We start from the raw sequence: 18,930 nt of genomic DNA, 5'->3' as shown, positions 1-18,930 counted from the left end.
GGGGGAAGTCGTGGCCTAATGGTTAGAGAGTCGGACTCGTAACCCAAAGGTTGCGGGTTCGAGTCTCGTACCGGCAGGGATTGTAGGTGGGGGGGGTGAATGTACAGCGCTCTCTTCCACCTTCAATACCATGACTGAGGTGCCCTTGAGCAAGGCACCAAACCCCCAACTGCTCCCCGGGTGCCGCAGCAAAAAATGGCTGCCCACTGCTCCGGGTGTGTGTTCACGGTGTGTGTGTGTTCACTGCTGTGTGTGTGCACTTTGGATGGGATAAATGCAGAGCACTAATTCCGAGTATGGGTCACCATACTTGGCCACATGTCACGTCACTTTCACTTTTCACTTTCACTTATTTGATAGTCCACGTCTAGACATTCTACTAACTTTAAGTACATTTACAATTACATGTCAACTACCAGTCAGTCTGCTAACACTTTATTTTGATGTTCCTCCAACAGACATCCACCCTTCCTTTCATCCTTCTATCCATCCTTCCATCCATTCACCCTTTCATCCATCCATCATTCCATCCATCCATCAATCCATCCATTCATTCATTCATTCATTCACCCTTTCATCCATCCATCATTCCATCCATCCATCAATCCATCCATTCATTCATTCATTCATTCACCCTTTCATCCATCCATCATTCCATCCATCCATCAATCCATCCATTCATTCATTCATTCATTCACCCTTTCATCCATCCATCATTTCATCCATTCATCCATTCACCCTTTCATCCATCCATCCATCCATCCACCCTTGCATCTATCTACCCATTCATTCATTCATTCAAAGGATGGATGGAAGATTTTATTAATTTTTTCATTCATTCATTCATCATCCATCCATTCACCCATTCATCATCCATCCATTCACCCTTTCATCCATCCATCCTTTCACCCTTCCATCCATCCATCCACCCTTGCACCCATCTACCCATTCATGCATTCATTCATTCATTCATTCATCCAGCCATCCATCCATCCATCCCTCCACCCTTGCTTCCATCCACCCATCCATACACCCTTGCATCCATCCAAACATCCATTCACTCTTTCATCCATGCATCTATCTACACTTCCTTCCTTCTTTCATTCCTTCCTTCCTTCCATCCATCCGACTGATCAACAATGGATTTATGCTAAATACATCATATCCGTACAAATTTGTTTATCTTACTCTCTCACCTTCTCAGGTGACCAGGAAGGTCATTCGACGATGTGTGTCATCTGATGGGGTGGAGACAGAGCAGGTGAGGATGGAGGGCTCCCCCCAGCAGCCTGTCAATGTGGCACCAGGGGATGGATACTCAAAAGTAATAAAAAGGACAGTACTGAAAAGCGAAGGACATCAGACAGAGGTGTGTGATGCTAAAACTAAATTAACTTAATCTAATCAACTTAATGAAATCACTTAATCAAAATATAGCCATTTAATGAGTTTTGCTAAATGTTTTATTTCATTTCAGGTGACTTTCCATGAGCAAGATGGCATGTCATCTTCCAAGGGTGAATCTGCTCTAGGTCAAGAGGTCAGACAGGTGGTCCAGACGACGATGGTACATGGAGAACAGCTGGAAAAGCATGAGGGGGATCCTTATCTTGCCTCAGACCTGCCCTCAGCCCGGGAGGATTTCACCCAGGTGAGCTGCCAATCACAGCAGTCATTTCTGACATCTATAAAACATCAGATTTTAAAGATTAGGGTCATTTTAATGAGGAAAAGTGCAGAATTACCACTGTCTTAATATTATGCCTGTAATATTTTTTTTCTAACCAAAAGTTCTTTCACAGTTTGTTCCAGTTTATCAGCTTTTTATATTATGCAACCAGAAACCTGTGATAAAATTATATAAATGCCATGGCTGGTCCTGAGAAAGTAATTACATCTGTGACTAACAGCTGTTCTGACTATTATAATATAATTTATAATATATAATTTAGTGTTAATGTAGTGTGTGCCTCATTCCCTCAGGCTCTAAGCTACTTTGGAGGTTTTAGGAAGGTGCAGATTCCTCAAGTGGTAGAGCAGAAAATACTGCAGCCTGATGGATCTGTGATCAGAAGGTTTGAGAGACAGGCATGGTGTTTGTGTGCATATTAGTGTGAAAGTGTGTTTGGGGAAAATAAAAAAAAAAAAAAAAAAAAAAAACTATCTTCAAAACTTTGGGGTCCGTATGTTTTTTAATGCTCTTATGCTCACAAAGGCTACATTTATTTGATCAAAAATGCGGTAAAAATTGAAATATTATGAAATATTAGTGCAATTTCAAATAGCAGTTTTATATTTTAATATTTTTGAAATTGTATTTTATTCCTGTGGTGCACCATACTTGGCCACATGTCACGTCACTTTCACTTTTCACTTTCACTTATTTGATAGTCCACGTCTAGACATTCTACTAACTTTAAGTACATTTACAATTACATGTCAACTACCAGTCAGTCTGCTAACACTTTATTTTGATGTTCCTCCAACAGACATCCACCCTTCCTTTCATCCTTCTATCCATCCTTCCATCCATTCACCCTTTCATCCATCCATCATTCCATCCATCCATCAATCCATCCATTCATTCATTCATTCATTCACCCTTTCATCCATCCATCATTTCATCCATTCATCCATTCACCCTTTCATCCATCCATCCTTTCATCCATTCACCCTTTCATCCATCCATCCATCCATCCACCCTTGCATCTATCTACCCATTCATTCATTCATTCAAAGGATGGATGGAAGATTTTATTAATTTTTTCATTCATTCATTCATCATCCATCCATTCACCCATTCATCATCCATCCATTCACCCTTTTGTGTGCATATTAGTGTGAAAGTGTGTTTATGGGGGCAAGTAGAAGTAAAAAAAAAAAAAAAAACTATCTTCAAAACTTTGGGGTCAGTATGTTTTTTAATGCTCTTATGCTCACAAAGGCTACATTTATTTGATCAAAAATGCGGTAAAAATTGAAATATTATGAAATATTAGTGCAATTTCAAATAGCAGTTTTATATTTTAATATTTTTGAAATTGTATTTTATTCCTGTGGTGGCAAAGTCTTCAGTGTCACATGATCCTTCAGAAATCATTCTAATATGCTTATTTGGTGCGCAAGAAACTTTTATTATCAATGTTGAAAATGGTTGAAAATGTAATAATTTTGTGGAAACTGTGACATATAGCAACACAATTTAGTTCATAATAGTAAACTTTAGTGTAACGTTTGATCAATTGAAATGTATTCTTGTTAAATAAAAGTATTAATTTCTAAACCAACAACAACAACAAGAAATCTTACCCAAATGTTTGGTACTGTATGTAATATATTCATGCAAATGTTCTGTAGAGATTGTATTGGGAATTGTAATTTTCTATATTTGGCATTGGTGTGTGTATATTTGTTAACAAAGCATGTCTTTACATTTTATTTCTCTCTAATAACATTTGTCTTCCTCTCTCCTATATCAGTCTTCTGAATGCACACTTAAAAGAATCTTATATGTGCACTTGCATCTTAAATGTACACTTAAAAAGAAAAATTCATGTTTTTTTCCACTTCGAACCTTTGGAATAGACATAAAAGCATTGATTACCCTGTTTCTTTCTTTCTCACTCACAGGACGAGGATGCAGAAGTCTAGGACCCACAGGAGATCAGTAGTGAGGGATGCTGGGGGACAGAAGCAGGTGTGCGTGGAGCAGATAGACGATCGGTCTGAGCCCCATGACAACCTACAGCATCACCTCCATCACCTCATTCACCACTACTGTGCCCAAAACGACTGAGAGGAAGAGAGGGAGGAAACCGGAGAAGTCCGATTGATGGTTTCCCCCTTCATTTTCCTCTCCCTATCTCCATCGCTTCTCTCTTTGAGCCTGTCTGCTCTCCTAACCACTCCTATGCACCATGCTCATGCAATCCCAGAGTGCACTTCACTCCTGCCACTTCCAGTCTTCCTGTCCAGTCAAACTGGATGTTTGCCCAGTTTAAGTCAATGGACAATATTTTCTCTCTCCTTATTTTCCCCAGTTTACCACAAGTGTTTATCTATTTCTGTCCTTCATTGTGACCAAATGGTGTTCTTTCCTTTCCTTTGCTTTCCTTTGCTTTTTAAATCCCTCAGTTATAACACCAATGAACACACACACACACAAAAATCACAATAACCAAAAACGTTTTTATCAAAAGAGAGCGAGAAAAACAAAGTCCTGGTCGTTCATACTCAGAACATTTAAGCTTGAACTAACAGAACCTGTAATGCACTGCCTACCACAACTATTGAATATCGTTGCATTATATCACCACATCATGACATGCTATTTTGATTTCAGCGGTTGAGATGTCTGAAAACTTCTTGCCTTCTTTATCAGCTGTTGGGGTATCGTGTGTCTGTGTATTCTATCCATGGAGAGTATATATAATATGCATTTTTAAAATGACAGTAGATCACATTAGCCACCTGTAAGGATATTAGCAGGCATGCTTAGCTAGCAGCAGTCACTTATTAATAAGACTCTTTCTGTGGTTAGACGACTGTCATTTTTCTGTTTCTCTTTGTGTCCGTGATCTGTAGCAATTCTAGTCGTCATCATCATCACATTTCAGTGCAGCTTTTTGTTGTAATAGAACACATTAACATGCGCTTTATGGTTTTAAACTCACTTTAGCAAGCGTTTCAAGAGGGACTCAGGAAGCAAAGGTGGAATCAAATTCAAGTAATCAGTTACACATATTCTATTTTTATCTGAATTTATTCATTTCTTTACGTATGTGTTTTTGAGTGAGTGTGTGTGTGTGTGTGAAATCAGAAATTTGAAAATGTGATTTTTATTTTCAAATTATATTCATTTTGTTCTGTACATACTGCTCAACATCAGTATGTGTCGAGGAATCTTGCTTTGAGGTATTTATGATGGTGAATGCTTTTAAAATCTTACTGGTTTCGGAAGTGAGCATAAGGGATGTATGTTTTTTTTTTTTTTTTTTTTTTAAAGAATGCTTTATTTTGATATATTTCGTTTATTATACACAAGTGGGAGTATTCTCTTTATGATTCACCAAATCACAGGTTGGCTTCAGTTGAGACTTTTGGGAAGGAGAGCGTACCATGTGATATTCAAATGACTTTTCCTTTGAACTGCAGATTAATACAGCTGTGTTAGCAGAGGTTGTTTTTGCTGCTGATCTGAGGCCAGCTCTGCTTTTTTCCCCTTATAATAATTTGCGTTTGGGGAAACTGGCCCTGGAACAGCATTTCAAAAGTCATCCTCTAAACACAGCAATGTCATTAAGTTGAACACTGCTACTACTTTCACTGTGACTGGCCCACGTTTGATTTACTGAATCCGCATTCTACGTCTGTGGAGATAAGAATATGCATATATATAGTACATAAATATCTATCCATAAAGGCATGTATTAGTTTACTATATGACTTTTAAAAAAGACATTTAAACACTATACCTTGGCTGCAGTGTGTGTATATGGCTGAACGAGAATAAAAGTGTATAAGTGTCACGTTATGGTCATTATTTTATGGTTGTGTTTGAAGAGGAAATTGAAACATGACCATGCATACAGTACATATCACACATTTATTGAATTTTTCATTAAATATGTTGATTTGCTAGCGCCACCATGGCAACAAATTATGTAGTTCACATCCTCATATTGGCATTGAGGTTCTGTAAGTATCAGCAGAGGAAATGTCTTTAAGAAGAGAAAAAGGAAAACGGAAAGCATGGTGTTGGCATAGTCCAGTAGTGGTGAGGTTTTTCCTCAAGGAAGACCGTTCCATTCCGACATCACCTTGTATGACATCAACTTCTGACTGAGTGGTGCACAGACACTAAGTCACCACTAGGGCAGTGTGCATGCTTGTAAATCAGGCTCGGCTCAATTTCGCTCTTCTTGCCATGGGCGAAAATAATGTCGGGATAAATAAAAAGCACAAATATGTGTGAAAATGATACATGTAGTTTCTCATAAGCTACTTATATTTCTTTTTCTCATACAGCCATGATATAAAGTCAAAGGATAATATTTTCACAGCCACTCAATATAGGAAAATGAAGCTACATCGATCTGAAAGTAGGGTGATACTTCTAGATATGTTGGGTCGTAATGATGATAATCGCTATTATCATTACCACATCAGATCCTTATGATATTGATAGAAATAAACAATTTGATAAGGAAACCATGAATTACACAACATAAACAAGAGCAAAAAGAAACAAATTATAGCATGGTCATTCAAAAAATAGTCCTCCATGCATTACCCAATGCTTGTCAATATTTGATGTATCATATATGCTACATTCTCTTTGATATCCGTTTTTTTTTCTCGTATTCTATGACATAAAGGTAAACAATACAGTCCATATTAGTATTCTGCAGTTCTCTAAAATCAAATAAAGTAAATCAGAATCTTTAAGGAGCCAAACATTGTAAACTAGCAAATATAAACAAAGCTTTTTGACAGCATTTACTAAAATTTTTAATTTTGCTGTAAGCCAGAATCAAAAGTACGTATTTTTTAAAAAGTTTCTTAAAGTTTTTTTTTTTTTTTAAGATTTTTATTTTATCTTTTTTTTTTATCTGAACGATCACGACATATGTACATCACCAGAACAATAGCAAGCTCAATATTAACATTCTTATCTTTCAAAATTTGATATATTGCACACACATAAATAGACATAAAAATACAGTACAGACTTGGGGAAAGGTGATTCTCTTTACATATCTATACATTTAAAATGCATACCAAAACAGCTTAAAAAAATGAAACGGAAAATAAAATGTTAAAAATACACTCCTTTTAATAATGTCCATATATGCGAATGGCCCACAGGTTTTGGTGTAGGTGATGACCTTTAGCAAAACGTTTGAATTATCTGGTCCATGTGCGATAACATGTAAACGACCCTCGAGGGGGGAGGGGAGAGGGGCGTGGTTGTTGGAAAGCAGGTGTGGCTCAGAAGACACACCTCCAGCTTGACTGACAGACAGTTGGGTTTTTGCTGATGGTTTCTCCTCAGTTGGGAAAAATTGAAGCTTAATATTCCATTAACTATAAAATATACACACAAACAAACACACATCAATAACATTTAGAAATAAGCATGATATTAAATTAGAATTAGCAAATTCCACTAAATTACGAAGTAATGTTAATGTTAATGTGATATTTCTTCAGTTTGCCCAAATAAGCCACAAGGAGCAATAACAGGTCATAACATATCAAGCCTCAAGTCATTAGCTCTGAATATGTGTCCTCAAATATATGCTACTATTAAAAATTTTGAATGTTTTTGAAGGAAGTTTTTTTTTTTTGCTCACCAAGGTTTTTTTTTAATATATAATATTGTTCAATATTATTCAAATTTAAAATAACTCTTTTTGTATTTTAATACATTTAAAATATCATTTATTCCCGTGATGGCAAAACTGAATTTTCAGCAGGCATTACTTTCATTCAGTGTCATAAGATCCTTCAGAATTCATTCTATTATGCTGATTTAGTGCACAAGAAACATTTCTTATTTCTATGAATGTTAAAAACAATTGTGCTGCTTTCATTTTCTTTTTCATTTTCACTGAACTGCAATCATTTGTTTTCAGGGTCCTTTGATCAACAGAAGGTTCAAAAGAACAGCATAAAAATAAAACAAAATAAGCGTACTACAAATTAATTAAATAAAAATGTACAATTATAAAATAGAAATCTTTTGTAACATTATATACTTAGGATCAATTTAAAGGGATAGTTCACCCAAAAATGAAAATTCTGTCATTAAAGGGGTCATCGGATGCCCATTTTCCACAATGGTTGATATGATTCTTTAGGGTCTTAATGAAAAGTCTATAACATACTTTGGTTCAAATTTCTCCATGGTAGTGTAAAACAACACCCTTTTTACCCTGTCAAAAACAGCTCTGTTCACAGTGACCCGTTTCGGTGCATGTCCCTTTAAATGCTAATGAGCTCTGCTCACCCCGCCCCTTTCTTCTGTGGAGTGACGAGCCGTTCTCATGACACTGTCAACTTTAGCTGCATTTAGCCGCGGAACTTGCTAACTAGCACATTATTGGGAAAGGCAATTTGCAAAGATTCATAAAAATACTCACTTTTTCTGGAGGTGAAGCTGGATCACAAATGATTTGCGTGAACACAAACGCATTTAGGTAGATCGGGGGGCGCATTCCCTTCAAAAACAAACGTAATCCACTGTGTCTTTAGCGGCTTTAGCTGATGCGTGTGCATAGTCATAAACGCGTTGGAACTACGCATGCGCATTGGCTGGTCTAGCCTGAAAAATACGCTTTTTAAATGCTATTTGAGCATAAGAAACAACATTCATGGGGCAGTTCATTTTAGATTTTGTTGCTGATTTGAAATATGTAATTTAATCGCAAGTTCAGCGAGCAGTTTTTGAGATTTCAGGATTCCCCCATTCATTTAGATTAGACTTGGTCTTGTTTGAGCTGCCTGGAGGCGTTGCAAATATGGTGGCCGAGTGAACGGACTTTCCTTGAAAGGGACTTTGGTCACTTTGCCAAGAATCTCAGAACAGCCTGATCTGAGAAAGTGATCGTTATTATTGGGGATTTAAAAAAAAAAAAGCACTGGGTAGATTTTTATCATTATAGGGTGGATGTGTACACAAACTGCCAACACACATTTATGTTCAAACAGCATGTAAAAGTGAATTTTGCATCCGATGACCCCTTTACCCACCCCCTCATATCGTTCCAAACCCGTAAGACCTTCATTCATCTTCGCAACACAAATGAAGATATTTTTTAATGAAACCCGGACTTACGGGTTTGGAACGACAGGAGGGTGAGTAATTAATGACTGAATTAATTACTTTTTTGGGTGAACTATCCCTTTAATGCATCCTCATTGAATAAAAGTATGTGTTTCAAATTTTGATTTCTTGAAAGGTCACTCTGCAGAAACCTTTTCAAATGAAATGATAAAAACCTTTTCACGCACTTTCCTGAGAATGACCCTTTTGTGATCGTGACATTTATTATCGCATACATTAAACAGTAGAGACACTCTATGAGTCTTACTTGATGGGCACGCTGGGGGCTCCAGAGCGATGGAAGTGTATGTTCAGCCATTTGCCATCTCGACGGTGCCAGACGCGGGTCTCCTCTGACTGCATGGTGCGTGGTATCCCACTGCCATCCATGTACTGGGTCAGGCGGATGTATGCGATACATGCTGCATCCTCCCCAATCAGGTGCACGTGGGGGTTCAGTAGGATAGTGTGTACAGGTTTATTACCTTTGGACAGTGCTAAAGGAGATGACAAAGAAATACGGTGATCAAAATACTGTTGTAAAACTATATTCTCTTTAAGTTTTGAGTGTGAAAAGATATGGATCTAGATACCATTCTCAAAGTAGAACCTGTGAAAGTCATGCCCCTCCACCAGGTTTCCCAAAGCTTCTGGCTCAAAGGAAGTAAGACCAGGATCGCAAATCTTTCTGTGATATAAAGAGTAGAAAGTAAAGCTAAAAGTCTTCATTTGTGTGCAGACATTGGTAAAAAATAAAAAACACTAGAAATCTTCCCATTTCTGCCCATCAAAAGCTGTAATTAAGTGAGGCTTGGATCTAAATATAGATGGAGCACCTGTTGTGAAAAGGTGACCATTAAATATAATCTCAGTAATCAAGAGAAAATAAAGGAATGCATTAGCGTTCTGTGGTTGTCATAGCAACAGGTTTGACCGTTCACTCACGCGTAACTCTCAAAGTCTCCGTTGTTGATGGATTCAATCAGCTGTTCAGTCACCTTTATGATGTCCTGCTTTCGAGCTGAAACACACAGAGACGTCTAGCGAGTGAGTCAGACACCCTCGCAGCATGAGAACCAATATTATTATTCAACATCCCAACTCATTTCAAAACTTGTCTGAATTTATGCAATCCACAAAATGCAAACCTTTGTTTAGAAAGCACCAGACAAAATTTACAGTGAACCTTTATCGCTTCTGTCTTTGCAGGTTTTAGTTGGCTTCAGGGCTGGGTGATATATTAGCAATGAATCATAAATATCATAATTAGCACTTTTTATTTGGCCATTACATTTCTTAAAGAGTCTGTAATTAGACCAGTTTCACAATCATTTTTTGACTACACTCTCAGAAATGTGTATTTAAACTTCATTAATGTTCAGTAATGTACAAAATGTTGACTGTTCGTAAGTTTAATTCATTGATTTAATTGAATCAATTCAAAACTGATTGAATGATTCTTTTGCGACAACACTCATGTTTACTTTAGTTCCTGCATGGCATAATAAATAAAGGTAATGTATTAGTTTACATATGCATTTAAATAAAATATACATTTTCTTGTTCATTTAGTGAAAAACCATGGAAAACTGGACCTGACTACTTCTATAAAAAATTAACAAACTTTAACTAAAAAGGAAAAACGGCAACACTTTAGTATAGGGACCGATTCTCACTATTAACTAGTTGCTTATTAGCATGCCTATTATTAACATATTGGCTGTTTATTAAAGCACATATTCTGCATGACCATATTCCACATCGCTACCCAATTCCTAAACTTAACAATAAGCAGCAAATTAGGAGTTTATTGAGGCAAAAATCATAGTTAATGGTTTGTTAATGGTGAGAGTTGGACCTTAAAATAAAGTGTGACAGAAAAAAATTCCATCCTCCAAGCCATTTCAGAGTAAATACATTCTGTAAATATTGAGATATATAGATTTCAAATAAGATTTTATAAGAGGTTATATCACCCAGCCCTAATTGGCTTACATAGAGGTTGTGTGAATATTATATAATGACTATGTACAATCTGTAGTTGTTCCGTTTTCTTTATTATTAACAAGAGACAATTTTGACACTCGGTAAACAAAGGGCACCCAAAGGAAAGCGTATTCCTAGTACTCCTAGTGCTCTACGGTGAGTTTCAGAATGAGCAGTGTTTACTGGTAGAAAATCACAGGCAACACTTTCATTCAAAGTATTAAAGTTTAAATTTACCTTTATTGATAACTTGGCAAGCTAAGGGACAGCAAAGAGATGGCTCATAATTGGTCAAAAAGGCAATTTCTTATGAAAGCACCAAATAAAACTAGTGCAATGTATCTACGTCTACTGATGATGACATAATAACTCCAGCCCACCGGGCAAAAAGACGTTACTTTGTACTTTTAATATTTAACAGTTCATTTAATGTGAAATCTTAATTATATCATTAAATCACTCATTCTCCAGCACTGAGTTTATGGTGTCTGCAAATTAATAGATGAAAAGAAAAAAAGGCATGGATACGTCTTCTAGCTGATGTCTTTCGCCCGGAAGGCACTGAATGACAAATGAGATGGAAAAGGGTTTGCGGCTTTCAAATGAGAAACAGAGGACTTTACTTCAGAAAAGCATTCCATCTAATGCTTGTTTTCTCTTAACATGGACATGCTTTGTAACATGGGGCCTTCAACCTTTTTTCAACATCATTTTCATTATTCAGCATAATGCCGCTGTTAGCATATGTGGAAACACCATTCTCCTCTGTGTTTCATTAGATATCAGAATGTTTTTTTTTTGTTAAAAAATAACAATAGTAAAAGAATCAGGGCTGTCACTTGTGTTATTTAGTGGGATTAACGTCTTAAACATTTAACATTCATTTCTAAATGTATTGGAATTAATGTAAATGTTTAACTGCAGTTAATTTGATTAATCAGAAAACTGCATTTAATTCAATGAATATTTGTCATCTATTGACAGCCCTAAAATAACATCAAAAATATTTCTTTTTCATCATGTGAAACACAGAATCTAGACAAAATGCTTTTTGTCTCATGGTCATGTCAACATAAAGTGCAAATAGAATCTGACGTTGAAAAACAGCGTATTGTCCTTTCAATACTGGTTTAGGTCCATTCCATATTACTGAGCTTAAACAAATCCAAAGCGGGTCTATTTGTTTAAATATACACAAATAAATCTAGATTTTTTTTCAGGTTGGATTGGTGAGAAGGGGGAGAGATACTAAACAGAAGGAGCAAACATCAGGCTCTCGGGCATGGAGCAGGATGGGATACTGGAGCAAGTACACTCCTAGTGCAGTGGATCTCTCCGTATTAGGAATGTTGGGTGCAATACAGGATAATGTAGACTCTAGTCCTAGGACACAGGGGCAAAAGGTCAACTGAACAGTCTTTTCAGTGAGAAGAGGTTTGTTAGTGGTGCAACCGGAAGGCCTCAAGCACCTATAGAGAGCTAAAAGGCAGTCAGGTGGTTTTCTGGCAAGAATGAAGAGCGCTAGTCTTTCTCCCACGTCGAGAGCGTTTGAGAAAGTGAGAGGGTGTCTTTTCATGAAGAGCGCATTGAAAGAACGTTCTGGTACTTACACATTAAAACCTGATTTCCCATCGACTTGAGCATCTCTCTATTGATTCAGAGATTTGCTTTTAATCCATCAGGCCTATCTAACACATGCTACACGCATCTATGTCTCCCTCTCCTTCACAGACTGGAGTTGGCGTTTTTTTCTCGAAAACCAGATAGATGAAATGGTTTTAATGCTAGGCTAAATTAGAATTTGATGTGTTCTTTATAACTATTGTGATTTATGATATTCTTGGCCTTAAATGCACAGTCCGTGAAGAATAGGCAGACACAGACGTGTGTCTGATAGAAACAGCTGGATGGATTAAAACATTTGGAGCATTGATGAGGAATGAAGTTTGGAGTTGTCAATTAAAAAGTATCCTTAAAAGGGCAGATTTTATTTTTTTGAGGGGCCTCTCGTTCATACAAGGATTTGAACGACGTTAGGGGAGGACGGGGTGATTTTGTCTCCTGCCCATTACGGACTTACTCTGCACCGAGGAGTTGGGCGCCTGCTTGGGCTCGGAGTTTTGCGGGCCGCCCGCAGGTTGCCAGATTGAATTAATGCTGAGGTTTCCAAAGCGTCTGGCTGTACATTGAACCAATAAGAGGAAGAAACAACAGGAGCAGGACAAACGAAAAAGAAGACATTTCAAATAGCACACTCGACAAGAAATACTGAAACCAACACCCTTATGCGGGGAAACGAACAAAGGATGAAGGGGAGGAGAGAATGGCTGCAACGGGCAATACAAATTCGTTGGGGAAAATAAACAAGAAAGAGTATACATATGACTGAGGAGAAGCACAGATGGAAGACATATTGGGGAGGGAAAACGGCAACAAATGGCACGTCTACGGGCAGACACGCGGCCAGGAAAACGCCAAGCTTTACCTTTAAGATCCTCGTCCTCGATAGTTGTGTTGGCACTCTCTGTAGACTCCTGGAGAAATGTGAACGAATACATATGAATCACCTTCAGACTGGACACTGGACACAGTCTCATTTGGTGTCGCTATTTTCGATACACCTCCGCTAACAAAAATGCGTCATATTACCTTGTTTCTGTCCACTGGGTTGTGGATCACGGTAGTTTGTGGCTCCTGAAATAGTGAAAGGGATTGAAAAAAGATCATTATTTGTATATGGAAAAGAATAAGCATAATGGCATATAATGGCTGTGTACCAGACACAACATGCATGGAATTGCAAATGCAAATGACCCCATCCAAAACACACACACACACACACAGCCTTCTTCCTCCCATTCATGATGAAAGTTTTCCATGCATATCGCCAACACTAAATAAACACTAAATCGCCAACCTCAAAAATAAACCTGAAATCTCTATGCATGTGCATTTGTCCTCTAATATTTTGGAAGTAGACTCATTAGTCATATCATTATTCTCTAAAATGGCTCCTTATCCAGTTCGGCTCATGCAGAGATGGAACAAAAATGTCCAATTTGTTTGGAGTATAATTGGATCTGGCATAGCTTTAAAATATATTTTAGCAGGCATTTTCTTACCAAAGCAACTTAAAATGAAGTACAATCATGTGCACACATACAATACCAAATAGCAATTAACAAAAGCACAAAGAATAGCAAAAGCATTTAGCTCTAACTGCCCCCATACAGAAATCAGATATATGGCAAATATTACACGCAAAATATATATAAAATATATGATCAATAATTCAGCATTGATATAAGAAATCTTTCCTGAGCACCGAATCAGCATATTGGAATGATTTCGGAAAGATCACAAGGGGGATAAATATTACTGTTTTTACTGTATTTTGATCAAATAAATGCAGCCTTGATGAGAATGAGATACTACTTTCAAAAACGTTTGATTTGTAGTGTATGCTTAAAATACACATAGTACAAATATGTGGCATATTTTTATATCGGTGAAAACCATGGACATATATATTACTGTATGTCTTTTAAATGCATTGCTTGCCATTTATCTGATTTGCTGTTTATGGGAATTACTAAATAAATCGCAAGAAATTCTATAGATTTTGGATCAGTTTTCTCCTGCAATATGATATATTCTTTCTTTAAAACAAACAAGCTGTGGATCACTGCTATGAGGTGATCCCTAGGTCACAGACACATACACACACATACCCTGACAGATACAATGTAATTAATCAGCCTGGTGGTCTTGGAGCAGGACTAAGTGGAACTGATGATGTCTTGTCTAATGACCACCAGATTAGAGAAGATTACATACACACACTTGTCATTTGTCTAAGAAACATCACCCACTGTGTGTGTGTGTGTGTGTGTGTGTGTGTGTGTGTGACAGAAGATAGAGAGAGAAATAGTCTATGTGTGTCAGTACATGTGCGTCACAGTATCGTCAGTCTGAGAGACATTTGTTTACATGCATGTCTGTGTCATTATGGAAGGCAAACAATGTCAAGCTACAGACAGCAAAGAGCTCCAAGCGTATGACCCTATCAAAGCAATGCTAACACCAGCCATGCACTGCAAAACATTCACTCCAATACTTCAATTATGCATTTGCCAGAGAAAGACAATCTGATTCAACAAGATTAAGATTTAAACAAATGGGAAATACAATGGGCAAAAATAGTAGGCTAATGGCAATACACCATGACTGTGCAAGCAAAACCACAAGCGCTATATGGATTTTTGTGCTTGAGATGCCATAAAACTATATCATTGCAAAACATCAAGTAGCAGCAGTCACTTTTGATGTTTCAAAGACAATTTGATTGAATACAACCCTAAATTTCCTGGAATTAAGAGTTCAAATGGAAGAACAACACATGTGTGACATAAAGGTGACATGAGAGGAGAGTAAAATCATGCAAGGAATCTGAACTTTGGTTAGACGACACACCAACAGTGCCAGATTTACAAACCCTTGGTTTTCCTTGCATATGTTGTCTTTCATTTTAGCTTGATATGAAAATATGACGTTCACATGATCTTAAGTTAGTTTATATACCTTAAAAATACTGTACTCAGTTTAAGGCATAAAAGTGAAGCATTAGCTTATTAGCATTAGCATGAGCAATCTAGACAAACAATGCCAAAGCTGTTCCAAAATATAGGCAGCAACATTAGACAAAATCCTAAGGCAGCATCATAAATATCCTTTTAAGACGAACCAATCCCAGAATGCAATGCAACATAAGAAATATTGACTAAAAATATATGTACTGTATGTACTGAAACATGAAAAATAGTACAACCCAATTAAAGTTTCAGTATTTCACCCAACATCTGGGTATATGTTTTCTGCTTGTGTTAGCTTAGCAACATGCTAACATTTAAATATGCTAGAATCAAATGTGAATTGTATAATTTGCTTTATGCAGGAACGCCATTTGTGTTCATTTGATCACTTATGAGAATGTTTGATAGTTGCCTTGGAAACTAGTTGCCTATGTAGGTAGTAGACAATAAGGCAGCTCACTGGGTTTTGGAACAGAGCTATTGTGGTATGATGAAAAGGTAAGCAAATCTGGCTTGTTGGTTACAGGGGGAGGGTCTACAGGGGTGATGTCGTGCAAGGGGCGGGGTTGTTGTCGTGGGTACCAGTGCTGGGGCGGGGCCTGTGTCTTTGGGGCTGCTGGCTAGGTTGGTTTTGTTGTTAACCTGCAAGTGGGATGAGGAGCAGATCACACATTACCAAATATCACACTGATGGGGTTTACTGCATCACACTAGGGTTACAAAATTACACAAGACTGGGGGACAACAGGAGTGTTGTGACAGGGCATCCAAAATACACAGATGTAGAAATACACAGATATACTGAGGAACACAGATACGCATGAGGGAACTGATGATGGATGATCTGATGATACAGCAACTCACAAACAAAAATTGTGCACATATTGTGCCACAAATAACAAAAGAATTGAATTATAAAATTAAAGGTCCTGAGATTTTTTCAAAATTAATTAATTAATTAATTATTTTCTGTTTTTTGCTTTATAAATTAACTTTTTATACTTACCATATACCAAAATTGCACCCATTTACTTTCTTATTGCATGTTTCTGCATTAAGGTCTTATGGTGAATGATTCATTCGTGCACAATACCTCCCCCCCCCAAAAAAACAATTTAATAAAAAATTTATATATTTATAATATTAATCAAAGTGGCCAGTGGGCTACTGGATAATGTTAACCAAATCACCAAATAGCCATTTAGGCATTGTTATTCTTTTCTGATGCTTAAAATACAAGTCCCACCACTATATATTTTCAAGTGGAATATCCTGTTTAAAATGTCACATTATGAAAGTAAAATAGGTTGTGATTGGCAATGCACATTATTATTATTTTTTAACAACAACACATGTATTTTTTAAAATAATTTATATCCTTTCTTAACTTATTTTTAAAAAATATGTTTTGTGAGAGTTGCCTAATTAATTTCATTTTTTCTTATGTAAAATCTGATAAAGACATAAGACACATGAGTAACACATGCGACAAACCAACATCACATTTTTTTAAATTTGTGTCAGAAACCTCTTATGAATTGTTTTAGAAGAAATGATCAGAAAATACAATTCTAGAACAGAAAGCAAACTGAAACAAGAAACTCGGGAAATGAAACATATTGGGGGAAAAGTATGGGGCAAATTCACTAAATAGTATTTCAACACAAAAACCCGCATCTTTTGTGCTGTCTGGCATAGTGCTGTTCCATGTATTCAAAAAGTAATTGTTCATTTTAGGAAACAAGTCCTCCTTTCTACATTAGGCTTATTTAGATTGCAATTTATTTCTAATGATCTGCATTCAGAAGCAAAAAAGATGTTTGTCTGCATGGTGTCCGTACTTTTTACTTGATTTGCATCATTTCTTTAGTGAATCCCTAAAAATCATTTTTAGTGAATTCCCCCCATAGTGCTAAAAATTAAAAACAATGGAATACACATTCATATACATTCATATACACATTCAAAATTAATTAAAAGTGACAATGATGGGTAATTCCATTTAATTTCCAGCAAATTCAGGGAAGAAACTAAACATTTTATTAATGACTGAAAGGTCCAAATAAATTTTTATTGCCAAAAATGTAAACAATTTCCTAAATAAAACCTGAAAATTGGAATTGAAATGGAATTGATCAAAATGCCACACAGCACTCTAATATATTAACTATATTGTTGTTGAATTGGAAACTGATCCAATTAAAGACCTCAGAATTTCTGGGAAAAACGTCCAAAAAACAAATGCAAACCTAAAGGATGCACAATGTTCTGCTGCAAGATTATTCTCAGGCTTTGCCAAGTACTGATGTTCTTTATACATCTTAGTTTTGCCAAAAGATGAATAGGAAACAGATTTAACCCACCTTCACACCATCTGACTTCTTGTTCAACAAGCTCTTGGCTGCTGTTGGATGAAAAATAAAAGGAAACCATGATTATTTAAGCATAATAACATTATAAATCCATGAAGGCACATGCAGCAGGCATTCTGGGATTATTGTTCTCCTTATTGTGTCACAAGACCTCAGGCAGGAGAAACAATTCAAATAATTCATTTTTAGGATAGAGACTCTTGGTACACAAATGCAAGGCTAAGGGATATCAAATATTAAACTCGGGACACAATTTAAACCAAAATAAGCAACTCTATTCTTAGAGGATGTGTGATATACTGTGTACAATTTTCTCACAGTCTGTGGCTGTAATCTCCTCGTTGGTAAACAGGAAAATATATAAAAGTGACTTTATTACCCTAAAATAACAGAAATCATCCTATTAAATATATTTCATTACTTTTATAAATGTCATGATAATTGAACTGTTGTGCTATGTGCATAGATATTGTAAATATATAATATAATATAAAAAATAATATTTTTTTCCAAAATAGCATGCAAATATATTTTACAGAAGCGCACACACTTGCCCTCGAAAAAAAAGTTGCTTTAGAATACAGCTTATTACAAATTAAGCGCAGACGACCATACAGCTATTACGCTGAATCTAAGCTTTCTATCGTTCTATTATAACATGTTTCCAACTATATTTTTGGTAACAACCATCATATGTAAATGCTAAACCTATGAAGTATACCTTATATATAAATGTAACATTCCAGGATGTACATGAACATATCCAGACAGAAATGTAACCAGAAAATGATCGAGCATTCAAAATACTTCTATGAGCAAGACAGAAAACGTTTACTCTCCCAATAACTCAGAATTATTATATTGTGATTACATTCATAACGTACTTGTTTTGTATTTTATTATTGAAAATGCATATTTGCATTTGAAACTTGCAGTTTTTTTTTTGTTTAAAACATTGCATGTACGTTCAAGACTAAATGCTAGTTGACGTTATGAATGTAATCTGTTTGATTTCATGCAAACAAGGGTAATTAGTATCTCGGAGTAACAGGGAAGTGTGTCAAACAAGCAAACCAGCTCACTGGTTAGAGTAAAAACACATCCCCTTCTTATGTCCAAACAGACTCTTACCTCACAGGACACACAGGACCCC

At 36.5% G+C, this 18,930-nt stretch overlaps 2 protein-coding genes across 7 annotated transcripts in view; one reads left to right on the top strand and one right to left on the bottom strand.

Annotated features, from left to right (window-relative positions):
• LOC107742502 (ankyrin-2-like) overlaps positions 1–4,813 on the top strand; it is a 55,237-nt gene extending 50,424 nt beyond the window's left edge. The window contains exon 50 of the mRNA XM_016555490.1: positions 3,631–4,813. Within this exon, the coding sequence (XP_016410976.1) occupies positions 3,631–3,651 (21 nt within the window). The 3' untranslated portion in view covers positions 3,652–4,813. The remainder of the gene's footprint in view (positions 1–3,630) is intronic.
• A 773-nt stretch (positions 4,814–5,586) lies between these two features.
• The window catches only part of LOC107742503 (calcium/calmodulin-dependent protein kinase type II delta 2 chain-like), a 41,871-nt gene continuing 28,527 nt past the window's right edge, over positions 5,587–18,930 (bottom strand). The window contains exons 13-22 of one of the 6 annotated variants that reach the window (XM_016555491.1): positions 17,769–17,809; positions 15,988–16,047; positions 13,463–13,507; positions 13,299–13,347; positions 12,894–12,992; positions 11,051–11,071; positions 9,773–9,848; positions 9,421–9,515; positions 9,096–9,324; positions 5,587–7,086 (exon numbers count right to left, since the gene is read on the bottom strand). In XM_016555491.1, coding sequence (XP_016410977.1) covers positions 7,083–7,086; positions 9,096–9,324; positions 9,421–9,515; positions 9,773–9,848; positions 11,051–11,071; positions 12,894–12,992; positions 13,299–13,347; positions 13,463–13,507; positions 15,988–16,047; positions 17,769–17,809 — 719 coding nt within the window. In that variant the 3' untranslated portion in view covers positions 5,587–7,082. Of the gene's footprint in view, positions 7,087–9,091; positions 9,325–9,420; positions 9,516–9,772; positions 9,849–11,050; positions 11,072–12,893; positions 12,993–13,298; positions 13,348–13,462; positions 13,508–15,987; positions 16,048–17,768; positions 17,810–18,930 lie in introns of those variants that run through there. The other 5 variants (XM_016555492.1, XM_016555493.1, XM_016555495.1 and 2 more) reach the window with 5 other exon arrangements.

This window comes from Sinocyclocheilus rhinocerous, unplaced genomic scaffold (assembly GCF_001515625.1).
Source record: "Sinocyclocheilus rhinocerous isolate Xijiao unplaced genomic scaffold, SAMN03320098_v1.1 scaffold496, whole genome shotgun sequence".
Lineage (NCBI taxonomy): Eukaryota > Metazoa > Chordata > Actinopteri > Cypriniformes > Cyprinidae > Sinocyclocheilus > Sinocyclocheilus rhinocerous.
Note: the sequence above shows the minus strand (reverse complement) of the source record. Positions and strands in the feature narration are given on the sequence as shown.